At 33.8% G+C, this 18269-nt stretch overlaps 1 protein-coding gene across 1 annotated transcript in view; it reads right to left on the reverse strand.

Annotated features, from left to right (window-relative positions):
* EDARADD (EDAR associated via death domain) overlaps positions 1-18269 on the reverse strand; it is a 141379-nt gene that overhangs the window by 59332 nt on the left and 63778 nt on the right. Inside the window, exons 3-5 of the mRNA XM_074220917.1 lie at positions 13807-13865; positions 7357-7396; positions 1950-2008 (exon numbers count right to left, since the gene is read on the reverse strand). Of these exons, the coding sequence (XP_074077018.1) occupies positions 1950-2008; positions 7357-7396; positions 13807-13865 (158 nt within the window). The remainder of the gene's footprint in view (positions 1-1949; positions 2009-7356; positions 7397-13806; positions 13866-18269) is intronic.

An 18269-nucleotide genomic window follows, 5' to 3' on the forward strand; every position in this document is an offset into this window, starting at 1 on the left:
TAACCCTGTTGCCTCAATTTCCTCCTCTCTAAAATGAGCTAGAGAAGGAAATGGCAAACTACTCCAGTGAACTTTGCCAAGAAAACGCCAAACATGGTCATGAAGAACCAAATATGACTGAAAAATAGCTGAACAACAACAACAAAAAAGTATGACTTTTGGTCAAAAGTATCTAAGTTGAGTCATGTTAAATCAATGCAAAAAGAACCAAAACCAGAAACAAAAAACAAAACCTTACCCTGAGATTTTGCTTCCTTGTTTGCTAACAAATGCCATTTCTTTAAAAAGAAAACTATACTAAAAGACAAAATCTATACTTGAGATCTGATTCTGCATAGAATGATATAAAAATTGAAAAAAGAACTTTAAAATTTCACTTTCTGGTAAACAAACATCTGACTATCAGATTTTTTCCCCAAAATGTGCATTTTTTAAATGTCTACCCCAATGGTATTTTGATTTACAAAAGGAATGAATTTTTGCCATTAAATATATTTAACTTGAGTTTCCTTTAACTCTAAATGAATAACACATTTTTTTCTTCTCTGTATAGACCCAAGATTTCAACTGTTGTGACACCTGGTTAAGAATCTCTTCTACCATTCAGGCAGCATCAAGTTCTACATCTGGTCATCTCAGACAGATGATGGCAAACACAGAGAAATGAAATGACTTGTCCAGGGTCATGCAGTCAGTCTATGTCTGAGGTTAAAGTGGAACTCTAGTCTTCTTGATTCTGAGGCCAGCATTGCTATCTAGTATTCCAGGTAGCTTCACCAATTAAAAGAAAAACACCTTAAATTATTTTTAATTTTTTCTAATGCTGTCTTTGGCTTTTAATTCTTTGTGCAACATCTGGTTATTTTAATAATCATAGTGAAACTCTTGTTCTTAGAATACAGTACTGTAAACAAGCACAACAGTTTTTACTTCACCAAAAACAAAAACAAATACTATCACACTTTCCCTTTCATATCATACCAAGTGGAAAATGAATGAAAGCAACTATCATTTCTAATTTACAGAGATAAATCATTAACTTTCATCAGGAAGACAGAAATGCATTTCAAAGTCAGGATTATGAATTAAAAAAATACCACAATGATTATTTAAAATCTTACTCTTTAGTTAACAAATTTCTAAGTATCAGATTTTTTTCCCCAAAAAAACAATCATTTTGAAATTTGATATTTTTAAAAAGGCAAATTGTAGAGATGATTGGTTTTATTGGGATACAATACAATAATTCATTCCAAAATCACAATTCCAATAATTTTACATATTTGCACATATATAACATATATCAATTATTTGCTATTTTAGAGAGTAGGGAGAAAAGAAGAAATGAGAGGAGGGAGAAAATTTGGAACTCAGTTTTTTTAAAAAGAATGTTAAAAATTATCTTTACATGTAATTGGAAATTTTTTTAATTATTAAAATTATAATTCCACTGATTTTTATTTAAAAAATCTTTTAATAGCCTATTCATTGCTTCTGATGAAAATTATCATAAAATTATAGTAAGCTTAAATGTATCTTCTAACAAATTGAGTTTATTTTGCTGCAGGAATTTTTAACTCTATAATTTCTTTCTTGATTTTTCAAGAGTTCATTTCTATTTTCTCATATTTGAACTGATTTAGCATTTCTGTATTTAGCTCACAATTATTTTTTTCAGTTTTTTTTTTGCAAGGCAAATGGAGTTAAGTGGCTTGCCCAAGGCCACACAGCTAGGCAATTATTAAGTGTCTGAGACCGGATTTGAACTCAAGTACTCGTGACTCCAGGGCCAGTGCTCTATCCACTGTGCCACCTAGCTGCCCCAGCTCACAATTATTTTTAAAGAATGCCAAAGGGGAGGAAAAAAACTCAAAAGTCAAGATAAAAACTTGAAGCATCATAAGAGTAGACAAAGTTCCAAAAATTATAGTTTAAAGTATTTTCCTTACCTGATGTATTATGTCAGAACTTGGTGGAACTTTCAATGTAATTGAATTATATTCCCCAGCTAAGAAAGACAAGACACAAAACTTGATATAAAGGAATACCAACAAAATTGACATACATTCATCCCTCCTACAAAAAGGTACCTTAAGTGATCTTGGTCATTTGCTTGACAAGCATTCTGTTTGAAGAAGTGGTATTAGGTCATTACTTGGTATCCTACTATTCATGTTACACACTAGAAAGTATATTCAGACTTGGTTTCTTTAGAACTCAGTACTAAAGAATCAAAGCAATATAGTTTCTGTTTTCTTGTGGTTTCCTTCTGAACACTTAAAAGATAGAAAGGAATTGTGTGGGGGGGGCATGGGGGAGGGTCAATCTATAACACCTTCCAAAAATTGCTTCAAGTTGACATGTCTTCTGTCACTCATGGCTTCATGTCACAGTTTCCAACTGTGTTAAAAGTCCCACAGTGTATAAATTATACCATCAATTAAAAATGAGAATGAAGTTCAGCTAGATTTTTTAGCTTGAATCATATAACTTACAATCTTTTCCTTCTATATTATGCAATGGAGACTCAGGGTACATCTTCAAACTATTTTTACTTTTTAAAGAAGCTGGGAAATTCAAAGCAGATTTATACTAATTCTTTACATGTATGATTTTCTAAAAAAAATGAAGGCATTTTACAATTAGACCTTTCACATTTAAGGTTCGACCCTTATTAATTTAAAAAATTAGCTAGGGATAGGAATTGTAATTTTTGTAGTCTTTCCTCTATTCCTGTTGATATCAACCATGTCAATTGGATGGATACCTTCCTTCAAAAAGATCCTAGATATTGAGACTTAGGTCCTGATTCTCACAATAGTTGACATATAATTGCAAAACAAATTCATAGTATTTTCTGTTCATTTTCCTGAATTCCTAGGTCAATTTTTATAACTCAAGTTTGGCAGTTTTTATATAAATAAGGCATTTAAAGTACTTCACTGCTCTCTCTCTCTCTCTGCCTCCCTTCCCCTTCCACAAACCACTCCCCAAACTAAAAACAAACAGGGAGGTGTGGCTCAAAGGATATTCCTATGCAGTTGTTCTGCCTTTTGCTATTTTTTTCCTGATCAATCTGTCTTGACCTAAAATTGGCACTGTAGCTAAAGTGAGGAGGGTGTTTGGAAAAGAGTATGGGTTAGGGGTTCTCATTTTAAAATTGAATCAATAGTTATGAAGTTGGTTGGCAAATTTATCACACACAAATTTAAACTATAAAGCACATAATATTTGTAATGTAGACTTCATATGGGGCATCTAGGTGTGGGTAGCAGATAAAGAAATGTTTACTATGTTTTTAGAAACTAAGGAAAAATCAAAAGATGAATGTCTAAACAGATGTGATTTTTCTAATATATTTTTTAAAATACTATTACAAGCACAGTATTGTAGTTTATGGAGGAACCATGAAGTCATGAGTTCAAATTCTACCTTTAGACACCATCTAGATGTTCAATCTTAAGTAACTTAAATTTCCTCAATCTCAGTTTACACATCTGTGAAATGGGGATAATGGTGCCCATCTCCCAGGGTTATTGTGAGGTGATTTTAGATACATTCGAAGACCTGGAATCAAGACAAATTTTTAGAGAATGCTATAAAAATTTGTTAAGAGTACCTGTTAGGCAATTTTTTTTTAGAGAAAGTGAAGGTCATAAAATGTGATTGTGCCTAACTGAAGGGAACACTTATTTATGTACCTTCATAGTTCCTACTGTTGTGGGGCTCAGAAACGAGGTTTCTCTAACAAGATGGGGGCCATTGTTCAGAAAATGTTCCTATTTATTAAGCCAGTGCTTGCATTTATTAAGCCAGTGCTTTCCATCAGTTGCGAAGAAAACTGGAACCATGGAAATCAGTCATTCCCATGAGATGTATTCTACAAATTAATCCTCTGCCACTTTGCTCCAAATGTTAGTATGATGTTCATACTAAATTTACAGGTATATTATAGAAAAATTTAGCAGATCAGACAAGTCTTGAGTGCTACCATAGGAAAAATTTCAACATTTACTCAATGGCAGTGACATAATTGTAAAAAAAGGAATAACATTTTTATCTCATTAAAGATATTGATAACGAAAAATGTATTGCCTATTCTTGACATATATAGTAAAATTATATTAACTTGAACCCTCTAATTTGGTCTGAACTACAGACTACCTTTGTATTAACTATGGAAACAGAATTTGTTAGGTAAATTAGCCAAAATTACATAGGGTATGTTTAACCTACCTCTAACAGTAAACTTTTAAAGAAGTTTATTATTTTAACTATATAAAAATATCATACAGTTACAAATTACTCATCCATTAAATTAGACAGGCTCAAATAAATTTCTATTTTGTTAGAACTCAGTGTGTTAGGACTTGCCAGAGCTTGTGACCCACTGACACACTCTTTGAGAACACTGAGTCATCTCCATGCCTCAATGAGGCATGGAAACACGTGAGGATGAATTTAGTAAAGGTGAAAGTAATTTCACTTCATTTAAAAAAAGTTATATATTTTTTTCTTCTTACTAATTCAGTTAGGTCTTTCTACAATCCAACTGTTTTGAATTAGTAAGGCCTCATTTTAAATGTCAAATAAAAAGACTATTGTTGGTTTAATTTATATGATAAATACAAGGGACAATTTACAAGTTTTCACCAGATGCATGATTGAAGCAAGTTTTATCAACTTACAGAATTTGTCATTTTTGTAAAGTGATATTTTAAAGGATATAAATCATATAATTTCTTCAAGTAGGTAAGGATAAGCAAAAGCTCCATAATAAATTTTATTCATAGAAATGCATCATTTTGAATCATTTAAGATTTTACAAAATTCAAATTTTCATTTAACAATTGTATTTAAAAGCTAAACGCCAAGTGTTAACTTTAACAGGAAATCTATACATTTGATATAATATCTCTTGAAAAGTTAAACCATGGCTTTGCATGATAAGATCTATACTTAGAGCGTTGGCTTTTTTTTTTTTTGGTCAACTCTGTTTTCAACTTGTATCATTGATGCTTGACTTTTGCTGCATTACAATAAAATCTTTGATTATTCTCTATTTTCATGTACTACATTTTCATCTCTCCCTCATTTTTCCTTTTTACAGTACTTCTCATTTCCTTAAACCCATTAATCCTCTATGCTTGTGAGGCTATTGCTAATAAACTTTCAGTTGCTTTGCTGAAATAACTATTTGGCTGTCTATCCCATCAAGGTCAGGCTATTTTCTTGAAACTAGTTGAGAAATAGCTATAATGCTAGGATATGGTGTGGAGTATCAAGGGGTGAGGATGGGAGGGTAAAAGTTAGGAAGACAATAAATCAGACATGAAAAATGACTATTAGTAAAAAATTTTTAAATTTCTTTGAAATAAATGATATATGTAAATCCACATATGATCACATTCTTTCAATATATATTATATAAATTCTTTGAAAAGAATCACACACATTTATATATGAGAGGAAGAAATGTAATCATAGATATGACTCATTTCAAAGAAGTCTTAAAATTATATTATGTATATATATATATATATATATATATATATATATATATATGTATAGACAGAGACAGAGTCAGAGAAATAGAGAGAAAAAAAGAGAGAGAGAGAGGGGTGGGATTCAGGAGATTTAGTAGCTCCTAGGTAAATGGTTGTGTATTTGAGCAGGTGCTATTTTTATCATGGAAAACTAAAGCTGGAAGAAGGGACCTTAAAGATTATTTGATTAACATCCTTATTGTGAGGTTTTCTTATTTTTTGCGTAGTATTACAAAATGGAGTTATTCAAGAAAGTGAGGAGGAAATTTCCAAGTAGCTTAGAAAATTTGACTCTTCCTGAAAATTTTTTTTAAATATAGTGGGCAGGGCTTACCTTGGGCACTCCTAGATTTTCCTTCCTGCCATTCTTTGTTTTCTCCCTGGTGCCCCATCTTTTAATTTCCCTCTAATTCAGGTACCCATTGCTCAAATGTTCTCTGGCTCTCATTAATATAAAAAGCTGATTTATATTAGCTTAAGTAAATAATATCATCTGTTGCTTTTTTCCAGGATTGTTAGCAAGGTAGGGGGTGAGGAGGGCAGAGGAGGTAGAGAATAGGAATAAGAATGCATCTCTAATTATGATATCAGGGAGTAAAATGTACAGATATGGTGTGCTTAAATTGTGCTTAAACTTTGAGGGACATTCTGTATAAATTTTGTATTTTATTTTTATCAGATTGGAGGGGAAGTTTCTCAGAGCCATTTGCAATTAGTTTATGCAATTGATAACTATTTTTGCCTTACTTACTCAGAAAGGACCTCCCAGTCCTCCAGCTTTGAGATCATTTGCCTGAAGAAGACAACTGTTGGGGAAACCCAAGTTTGGTGGGAATTCCCACTGTTTCCATGGTAGTAAGAGAGCCTAAAATTACCCACTTGGGTAACACTGAGAGAGGAGAGAGAGGTTTTCTGTCTCTGTTATTTCTGCAAAAACTACAGGTATCTGCAGCTGTATCTTACTGCAGGGAGTTTACCTGTCCCTTCCTCTCTCCCTTTCCACCCCATTTTCCCCCCAAGGGAGACCTCAGATTGAAAGCAAATTTTTGGCTTGGCAATGGTATCAGGTTGAAATGTTTCATATACAGGTTCAGGCCTGTGATCTCACAATCACCTGGTTTGCTTCAATGACAAAATTTAACTTTGCAAGCTGCCCTTCAATGTAAGCAATAGAAGACAGGCCACGTGATTTCAGTGGTCTGTGCCATGTACTGGCACAGGAGATTGAAAGTACTCAGGTTCATTAGCTTTAAGTGAACAAATGGAACACTTTATAATGTGACACAAGCAGGCCATAGATAAAAGGAATCTAAGTTTTGATGAAAACAAAATGAAAAATATTTCACAGATTTTAACAAAAAAACCATTTTAGGAATATTTATATAATAAGTCATATGTCAAATAATATAGCAACATATGCATACATATACTTCTATATATGTGTATATATTGAATACACACACACATAATTCAATTTATTATAATAGGGAATTATGAATGAGGAAACTCTTTTACCAAAATAGATCAATATTTCTTCAAGATCTCTCTAAACCACTAGAAATAAACATGCCTAGAATCATACAGCCAGTTATGTATCAGAGGTAAGTTTAAAATCCAGCTCTTGGCTCTGAGGTCATCACTCTATCCACTACTTGATGCTGCTGCTTATCAAATGAGCACCAAAATTGTTTATAACATAGTATTAAATTCTGAAAAAAAGGATTTATTTTGGCTAACCTAGCTTTATCATTTAACCAAACAGTTAAATAAAAAGTTACAATAAAATTAAAATAACTATTATTGTACATACCTTTAGGAAGACCTGTATCTTGAACAGGATATTTTTCTGACTATACAAGAACAACAACAAAAAAAGAAGAAGAAAGTTGTATCAATATGAAGATATTTGATAATCATATAAGATTAAGGTAAAATGGAATGATCTACTAAGGAAAACAAATATTAAAATTATAATATTTCAAATAAGCATCAGCTTATTTATTACTATTAATCCCATTTTATAGATGATGAAATGTTTACATATGTATAATCTATATCAAAATGCTTACTGTCTCAGGAAAAGGGGAGGGGAAAGAAGGAGGAAATTCAAAACTAAAAAAAAAGTTAAAAATTGTTTTAACATATAATTGGGGAAAAAATAAAATCTTATTTTAAAAAAAAGAAGAAATTAAGGCTCAGATAAATCTATCTAATGTGACAAGGAGTCAATGTTGTGGAACAAATGCTCCTAAGTTCCTACCTTTGGCTCTGACCACTAAACCACACTTCCTCTCTTCTATACAGTTATTCTCCATATCTTACTTCCTGTATTTTTAAGAATCCACAGCTCACTTGATAGGTACTTATTTTCATATTAGATTGTAATTATTCATTTTCTTCATTATATAAATAGAAACTGTAGGCAATGTGTTGGTACAGTAGAAAGAGTGCACAAAGAATACAAAGTTGGAGGATCTGAATTAGAATTCTGCCTCTGATCCTTACTAGCTTTGTAACTTCAAATAAGTTACTTAAACTTCCCTAAACCTCAGATTCTTCATCTACAAAATAAGAGGATTAGACTAGATGGCTTCTAAAGTTCCTTTATTATTATGAATCTAGTTTGAAGTGGACTGAATTTAGAGTAAAAGGGTTCTAATCTTGCTAGTCAAATGCTCACTATTTGTGTAATCATGGACATACAAATGATTCTAGAGTAACAGGGGGATCACTGAAATTTTTTGAATTAGGGGGTTACTATAAGCAAGCTTTAGGAAAAATATTTTGGAAGTTCTGGGAAGCTTGGATTGGAAGTGGGAGAGAATTGAGGCAGGGAGACATAGTGGTAGCTATAGGCATTGAGAGGAAATGACTGTGGAGCTACATTTAACAAGATGTGGAAAATGAGTGGATATGTGCGTTAGTGAGAGTGAGAAGTCAAGGATGAAATGAAGGCTATAAAACTAGGTGATTGGAAGGATCATGGTACCTAAGATAGAAGGAAAATTTTGGAGGGGGGTATGTAGAAATGAGTTATACTTTGGACATGTTAAGTTTAAAAATGTTTATAGTACATCTGAAACAAAATGTTCATCAGGTGATGCAGGGCTGGGGCTCAAGAGAGATACTAGGACTGGATATAACCTAATTATCATCTGTATAAAGAGGATAATTAAATTGGTTGGAGTTGGTGACAATAGTAAGTGAGAGGGCCTTGGGGAACACCCATAGTCAGAAGGAATTGTATAGGTAATAAATCACAAAGGAGTATTCAGATAGGTAGGAAGAAAACCAAGAGAGAACACTGTCAAGAAAACTGAGAAAGGGGAGAGTACCTGAGAGAAATGGGTCATCAACAATGTCAAATGTTGAAGAGGGCTCAGGAAGAATGAAAAAAAAAAAGACCATTTCGCTTTGCAATTAAAAGATTTCTAGACTGCTTCAGTTGTGTGATGAAGTAAAAAACCAGATTGAAAAGGATTGAGGAGAGTAGGAGAGAGAGAAGACATTAAATAATTTAATCTCTTTGGGATGTATCTTTCTCATGAATAAAATGAAAGGTTGGACTGGATGGTCCCCAGCTATAAATCTATGATGCTATGACTTTTATCTCATGATTTCTACATGCAATTAATCACATATTGAACAATTATTTGAACAATTATTTGAGTGCCTACAATATTAACCACAGCTCAGGAACTTTGAAAGTCTTAACAGAAAAACAAGATGGGAATGAATAATAACTTGAGAATTCCATCTAAAAATGTTAGAATCTGAAGGACTCAGAGATTCAGTCCCAATTCCCTTATTTTTATAGCTAATTAAGTTCTCCCCTGCTCTCCTCCTCCCCAATCCTACCCCTACTCCTAGCACAACATCAGGGACTCAAAGAAGTTTCTATCTAATTAGATAAAAATTTATAATTAACTTCAAATTACCAATACTAGTGGAGGGGAGTTATAAAAATAATTATTAAAATAACTCACATTTCCATAACAAGTCATATTTTATAGTACTTTAATAGTTATGAAGTTATTTCCCCCACCACCACCTTGTAAGGTAGGTAGTGAGAATATAATCCTAATTGAGAAAACTGAGACTCATACTGTTTAGTTGACTTGTTCAAAGTCATACATTAAATAAATATAAGAGACAGAAGTTCAAACTCAAATGTTCTGAATCTAGGATCTTCTTTCTATAACCACTCATCTTTCCAAAGAGCAATAATTTAAAAATCACTTATATTTATCTCTAGAACAACTTTTTATATTTATATTTGGAATTTGCTTTTCTTTCATGTACTGGCTTATCATGGTCCAAAAGTTCATTTCTTGCTGGTTAACTTCCTGGTGATTTGTCTGACTTTGTTGTTTGCTAGGTCAGACACTATGATTTGAAACCTTCTAGCATGAGAGGGTCATCTTCACAACATCATCAGGCAACAGGCTTAACTAGAAGAAGGCATATTGGATGGCTCCTCTGTGTGGGTGTTATGAAAGAACATAGATAAAAACCACATATAAAAAGAAAACATGTCTAGATTATAAATCATACTAACAGATGAAATAACCATATTGATGAGATCACAATGAGATCACACACCCACTGAAGGATATTTGGAATATAAGCATGTCTAACATCCTGGGAATTCAAGACACTTGATAATAAATAATCGTGATTTTTCTGTTTGGCTTCCCTAACCCAGTGTCTCTTCTAGAAATCCTTACTACTGATTCAATTCCTTGTTCTTTCAATATATATTATATCATATAATTGGAAAAAAATTATATATATATATATATAAATTTTTTCCAATTATATGTAATGATTTTTTGTAAAATTTTGCTTTCCACGTTTTTCTGCCTCCTTCCCTTCTTTCCCCCCTCCCATGTACAATCATGTTTAACATTTCCACATTAGTCATGCTGTGAAAGCCAAATCAGAACAAAAGAAGGAAAAAACCATGAGAAAGAAAAATCTATAAAACCAATTTTAAAAGGTAAAAATAATATGCTTTGGTCTGCATTCAGACTCCATAGTTTCTTCTCTGAATATGGATAGCATTTTCTATCACAAGTCTTTAAAAATTGCCTTTGCTCTTTGAATTGCTGAGAAGAGCAAAGTCTATTAGTTGATCATCATTCAATGTTACTATTATTGTGTACAATGTTCTGGTTCTGTTCACTTCATTCTGTATTAGTTCATGTAAGCCTTTTCAGATTTTTCTGAAATTCACCTGCTCATGATTTCTTTTATTTTGGTTTTTGCAAGGCAATGGGGTTAAGTGATTTGCCCAAGGACACAGCTAGGTAGTTGTTAAGTATCTGAGACCGCATTTGAACCCAGGTCCTCCTGACTCTAGGGCTGGTGCTCTATCCACCTAGCTGCCCCCGCTCATGATTTCTCATGGAATAATAGTATTCTATTACATTTATATACCACATCAATTCCATTCTTTACTCCATGACTGGAATGGAAAGTGTTCTCCTTCAAACTATACTTCAGCCTAGGCAGTGCTGCCTTTCTTTCCCTGAGCTCACACACTGTCCCTTATTATTTGCTGAAACAAAAGCATTATAATAGATGTTTTTCTTTAAGAAGATCGTTACTCACAACTAAGCCTTGATAGGAGAAGGGAAGTAGTGACCTCACTTCCCATCCCCACTCCCATACACAATGCCTTCTCTTTTAATTCCAGTTGACTTGGAAAGTTACATGAATCAGTTGGTGAAAATGCTAGATTGAGGGGGGGAGGCAATAAGGGTTTTAAAAGCAAAAATGTGAAAAAAAAAATGTACCAGACTTTTGACTAAGATCAAGTATAATGTCTTCTTCTTCTTCTTCCTAACTTCCTTCTACAGAGGGTACCAGTTTTTACAGCCATTCTTGACTCTTCCTTCTCTTTCATTCCTTAGTCCAACCTCATGGAAAGTTTCATTGCTTCTACTTCTATGATAAAACTTGTTTCTCTCCTCTTCCCCCTCACATAGTCATCCTCTTAATTTAGGTTCTCAGCACCTCTCACATAGACAAATGCAATAGCCTCTTGGCCTCCACTCTCTCCCCATCTCCAATCCATCCTCCATAAAACTGCCAAATTGCTCTTCCAAAACCACAGTTCTCACCATGTCACTCCCTTGCTCAAGGAACTCCAGTGACTTCCTCTTGTTCTAGAATAAAATACAAATCCCTCTGTTGGGCTTATAAAACGTTTTCATAATCTGTAGTCCACCTGCCTTCCCAAATATTTCTTTCACAAATGATGTGTTCCCACCAAACTGGCTGCTTACTGTTTCAAGATAGGATCACGGATCCAGAGCTGTAAGGACTATCTAGTTCAGTCATTTCACAGGTCAAGGGACTGAGGCTCTGAGACAGACAGGGAAACTAGGTTCAGAAGGGTGGGGGAGAGGGAGTAGGGCCTGACACATCTCTGTGTTGTTATAAGTGACAGGCATGATTTGAACCTAGATCTTCTGACTCCAAGGCTAATGCTCTTTCCATTGTATTATGTTCCTCTCCAATACAACAGAACACTTTCTGCCTCTTTGCCTTTGCAGTCTGTGCTCATACCGCCATGTGACCCCTACTCACCTCAACCTCAAAGACTCTTATTTTCTTCAAAGCTCTTAATCCCATTTGCCTCAGTTTCCTCATCTGTAAAATGAGCTGGAGAAGGAGAAACACATCCTGTAGGGACTTCCCCTTAGAAATTACTTTTTATTCATTTTGTCTATTATTTTCTATGAATTCATTGCTCTCCTTACCCCCACCCCAATCCCTTCAGACTGTCCTTCAAGGACGAATATTTCATTTTTGTCTTCTTATTCCAAGTACCCAGCACTGTGATCTTAATATATACATGTTGTCACTTAATGTACTTAGCTTGTTGAATTGAACTTAATTTTCTGAATGTCTGTTTCCCTTTCTGTAATCTTTTTGTTGTAATAAGAATAGGGACCAGTCCTAGGATTTCACTGTTATATGGAACTCTGAATGAGTAACTCCTATTAATTTAGATTCAAATAACCCAGCTATAATAATTAGTACTATAGCTAGCATTTATATAGTGCATTAAGGCTTGCAAAGGCTTTTACATCTATTATAATCATTCTTACAATGCTGTGAGGAAGGGGCTATTTTTGTGGACATTTCATAGAGGAGGAAACTGAAAATGAGAGAGTGGTTAAGTGGCTTGCCCAGGATCACACAGTTAAGCAAGTATATAAGGTAAGATTTTAACTCATATATTCCTGATTCCAAATCCATGAGTGTATCCATTGTGACATCTTTTTTGTTGCTGTTCAATTGTGTCTGATCCTTCATGACCCCATTTGGGGTTTTCTTGGCAAAGATATTGGAATAGTTTCCCATTTCCTTTTACAGATTATTTTATAAATGAGAAAATATGGATTCATCAACAGTTATTTTCTTCTAAAATCCCTAGAAAAAAACACTTCAGTATTTAAAATGTATGAATTGACTGAATAAATACATCTAATCCATTCAATGTAGTTCCAGAGCATGTGCTATAGAAGTAACAAGCAAAATTTACTAAAAGCCATAATTAGGGCAGGGTGACTGGAAAATTTGACAAACACCACCTTGGGAGAGGTAGATTTCATCCTTGATTTGAAGTGAACCTCTACTGTTTCCTACCTCAGTATAGATTAGAGAGGAAAACAGGTTCCTGGAGGATTTGGGGGGAAGTACTTTTGGGTCAGTGAAGTTTGAGGGAAGAGGGAAATAAAAAGGTTGGCCCTACTAGACATATATATAGTTGAACTCTCTTCAAGCATTCTTTCCTTCCCCCTCCAAAACCCTGGAGAATGCAAGCCATATTCTCTAGAGTAGGAATTCTCAACCTAAGATTAATAAAGCTGTTTAAAATTTTTTAAAATAACTGTTTCAACATAATTGGTTTCCTTTATAATCCCATAGCTTTTTTTTAACCTTATGTATTTAAGAACATTGTACTAAGAAGAGGTCATAGGCTTTGTAGGACTTTTAAAGGAATCCATGTCACAAAAAAGGTTAAGAACCCCTAACTAGTATACACTAGTATCCTGCAAGTGGGCTCAGTTCTGTTTTAAGTCTTGGGGGACAAGGGAATGTCTATATATCACCAAATATATCCTATTTGATAAGATATTTATTTCAGGAAAACATTATTTTAAGATTCCTGATACATTTGGTAAGTATTGACTAATAATCCAGTCACAAATGACTTATTTCCATTTAAACAAAAATCACAACATACCATTTTAAAAGATAAAGTGCTAGGATCAGTATCTTCCACTGGTTCTCTTGTAGCATGATCTGTAAAAGTAAATAAGCATAATGAAATTTATTTTCAGATAATGGCTTTTTAGTAGATGTAGGATGTGAGTCACATGTTCTGAACCATTTTTTTTCCTTCTGAGAGACTGAATGGTATGGTATATAGATAAAATCAAGAAGACTTAAGATCACATCTTGCTTCTTACAAGAATAGACTCAGTGACCAGGAGAAATCATTCAACTTCTAAGAACTCTAGGCAACTTTCTAAAGCTATATAATTGAAGAGAAGGTGCTAACTTGAATTGGTAGAGGGAACTTCCTTACCCAATAATTTCCTATACTGATGTGTGGGAAATTTCCATCTCTTCTGAGGCCAGAAGAAGAAATGGGTTCACAATTAATTGAAAAACTATTTTTATGAGAATTTAAATTTTTCTTCTATTCAGTTTTATTTATTTATGTATTCCTCCTGAAAAAATTTGGCTAGCTGGAACCTGTTTCCTGTTAATATTAACCTCACCTGTGGCTAAAATCTGACTCATAAAATTATAGTATTAAATAAAACTTTATGCATTCCTGAAAAGAGGCCAAAAAAAGAGAAAGAAAAAATATAGCATCTACACAAATTTTAAGCCCTTCTAAGGGAATTGAGCTAATTTTATTTGTGAAAGAATTTCCCTTACATGGATCTTTTGCTTATCTTTGGGATATGTAAATCTCTTCCTCTAAATTAGTCAAATATGACTTTTTAAAAATGTAGCCTTAAATGATTTTTTAATTTTGCAAACTCACTGTTTAAATCTATAACTTAATCTATTTACTAATTTCTTTTAGTTTGTTAAAGCTAATTGAAAGAAACAAGATTATTTTTATACATATGTATATAATGTATATAATGTATATCAAAATTGTTATATGTTAAAAAATTATTTTTCTGTCTCTCTGACATAATTTTTTCTAAAGAGACTTCATCAGAAAGTGTAATCTTTCAGGGTTATTTTTCTGTCTCCTGAAACTGCTCTTTTTAAAAATTTTTCCATTTTTTTTATTTTTTGCAAGGCAATGGGATTAAATGACTTGCCCAAGATCACACAACTACATAATAATTAAGTGTCTGAGGCCAAATTTTAACTCAGGTCCTCCTGACTCCAGGTTTGGTACTCTATACACTGAGCCACCTAACTGCTCCTCCTGAACCTATTCTGTTCTTAATCTCTATAATTTCTGCATTATGATGGATTTATTTGACTGTAATAACTTATTATACAAACTCAAAGAGGAAAGAATTAAAATATATTGGGGGAAAAATTTAGGACAGGTTTCTTGGTAAACATAACCATACATTTTTTGGGATATATATATATATATACATACCTATTTGGGACACATATACCTCACACACACACACACAGACATATATATATATATGTATATATACATACATACATATATATTTCTGGAGAAAGAAATACATGTTGCTATTTGAAGATAGATTATATGCTGCATATTTATTTAAATGTAAATTGGTAGAGATGAAAAAATACTATAGTTTTTTTTTCCTTCAAGGAACTTACAGTCTAATGGAGATGGGGTAGGAAGGAGAAGACTTCAGGTACCTGTACAATAGAAGGCAGAATGCAATAAGGACAAAGGAAGGATCTAGAGAAAATTGTTGTAAAGCTAGAGGGGACCACTTTGGGAGGAGATATTAGGAAAGACTTTAAGGAAGTTGTAACAATTGAGATAAACCTTAGAGGAAGAAGGGAAGCACTTCAATAAGGGCAAAATGTGTAAGCAGAAAATTCTGAAGCAAGAAAGGATTAGATAACACTAAGGGACAGCTGATGGTAGTATTTGTTGGAATGTAAAGTGTGTGAGGGGCATAGACTAAAACAAGGATGCAAAGGTCTGCCTTAAGTGGAGTCAGGTTTGGAAAATCTTAAATTTCAGGCAAAGGAGCTTATAGTTTACTTTCCACAAAATGCTATCTCTACTTTCTCAATCCCTTGGCTTCTGAATTCACAACAGAAATTGCTTCTTTCAATGTTATTAATGATATCTAAACTGTTAAGTTTGTCAAGCTTTTCTCAGTTCTCATCCTCTTTAAACCTCACGACAACTTTTGATACAATTGACCACATCCTCCTAACATTTTCTTCTTCTGTTGGTCTCTCCTGGTTCTTCCCAAAACTTTTTGACACTTCCTCAATATTCTTAGATGAACTGTCATCCCTCACTTGTCTCTTTAGCATTAGTCTTCCTCAGAGATCTATCCTGAGCTCAATTTTCTTCTCTTGTTCTCTTATTCAAACCAAGAACATTCATCTGGAACTTTCAACCTTTATCAACTGATATTGATGTCACCATTCAGTTCTGGGAAATAAAGTACAAAGGACCAGCAAGACAAGAATATAGAGATTGTTGGAATGTTTTGTCATGTGGTCTGATACCACCGAAATACTGCAGGCATCTAGGAACTCAGCTATGTACAAGTTAAGATGGTTATGTGGGAAATAATTAGTTTTAGAGATTTAAACAAATCTCAAATATCATGTCTATATGGATGGATCACTTATACAAATATATATATATACATATATGTATATACATATACATATATGTATATACAAATATATACATATATATATATATGTATATCTCCAAGCCCTATTTTGACTTCTAGTTTTCGAATCACAAATTGAACCTCTGGTGGTTGAAGAGGCATCTTAATATGTCAAAAACAAAACTTTTTAAACTTTTCTAAAACCTACTGTTCCCTATTTCTGTTGAAGGAACAATCATCCAATGTGGTTCAGTGGAAAAAGTTCTAGCTTTGGGGTCAAAGGACCTTGCTTTAAATATTGGCTCTAACATTTACTATTAAATCCATTCTGCCTCTAGGAGCCTCAGTTTCTTCATCTATAGAATAAAACAGGTTTGAACCAGGCAGCATGGTACAGTAGAAAGAACACCAGCTAGGGAGTCAGAGCATTTAGGTTAAAATTCCTCTCATACTAACTACACACATGACCTTGGGCAAATCCTTGTACTGCTATAGGGTCTCAACTTCTTCTACAGAATGAAGGGTTAGGAATTGATGACCTCTAAGGCTTTTCCTAATCTAGAGCTATGATTCTTCTTGTCTTCCAGGATTATGAAGATGGAATCATCCTTCATTCCTCCCTCTCTTGTGCACTCTACTTCCAATTATTAGTTCTCTTTTGAATTTATCTTTATAATAATATCTCTTAAGTTTGTCCCTTTTCTCTACTCAATCACCACTTCACTTCTGACTCTCATTGCTTCTTCTTCTTGTTATAGTCTCTTGACTGCTCTACCTGCTTCTGTTCTTTCAGGCTCTCAGTTTATTAATAAATAATCATTTTTTAATTGCCTATGATGTGCTAAGTGCTAGGAATCTAAAAAGGAGCAAAAGATAGTCCTGGACCTCAAGGGGCTCACATTCTAATCATGGAGACAATAAGCAAAGATCTACAAAGATAAATAGGAAATATTTTTAAATGGGAAAATAAATAAAAGATAAATGGGAAGGCACTAGAATTAAGAAGGGTTGGGAGAGGTTTCCTATAAAATTATTGGGAATTTATTTGGGACTTCAAGAAAGTTAGCAAATGGAGTGAGAGAAGAGTGGAGGCCAGAGCATTCCAGTAAGGGGGGTGGGGGCATCTAGAGAAAATGTCCAGACTCAAAAGATACAATGCCTTGTTGGTAGAACAGCCAGGAGCAGTGTCACTGGATGGAAGAGTATGGCCAAGTGTAAAGTGAAAGAAAACTGGTCGAGGGCAGGGTAGATTAAGAAGGCTTTGAATACCAAACAGAGGATTTTGTATTTGCTCCTGGAGGTAATAGGGAGTCAATGGAGTTTATTGAATGAGGAGGGTGAGTGGAGGGGGGGGGGTAATGTGATTGGATCTGAGATTTGCGAAAATCACTTTAGTGAATGAAGGATGGATTAGAGAGGGGAGATTTCTTCCTTTCTGCCTCACCAACAAAACTCTCCATCTCTCAGCTTTGAACATATTCCCTGACTCTCCCCCATGCCTGGAATATTCTCCCTCCTCATCTCTGCCTACTGGCTTCCCTGACTTAGTTTAAGTTCCATTAAATAGCTCATCTTCCTTTCCAAACCCCACTTAATTCTAGTTCCTTCTCCCTCTCTTAATTATTTCCTATTTATTCTGTATATAGATTGTTCGTACTTATTTTTTTGTCTCTCCCTTTTAGCTTGTGAGCTCTTTGAGTTGGGGACTGCTTTTTGACTTTTTGTATTTTCAGAGTTTGTCTGGCAGTTAGCAAGCACTTAATAAATGCTTACTGATTGATTGATTGATTGTGACTGGGTTCCAAACTTCCCTGTTTTTTGACTCTTTTCAATGAAATCTTTTTTATAAAGAAGAGCCCTCCCTCCCTGAAATCAGTGA

Source organism: Macrotis lagotis, chromosome 2, assembly GCF_037893015.1.
Source record: "Macrotis lagotis isolate mMagLag1 chromosome 2, bilby.v1.9.chrom.fasta, whole genome shotgun sequence".
Lineage (NCBI taxonomy): Eukaryota > Metazoa > Chordata > Mammalia > Peramelemorphia > Peramelidae > Macrotis > Macrotis lagotis.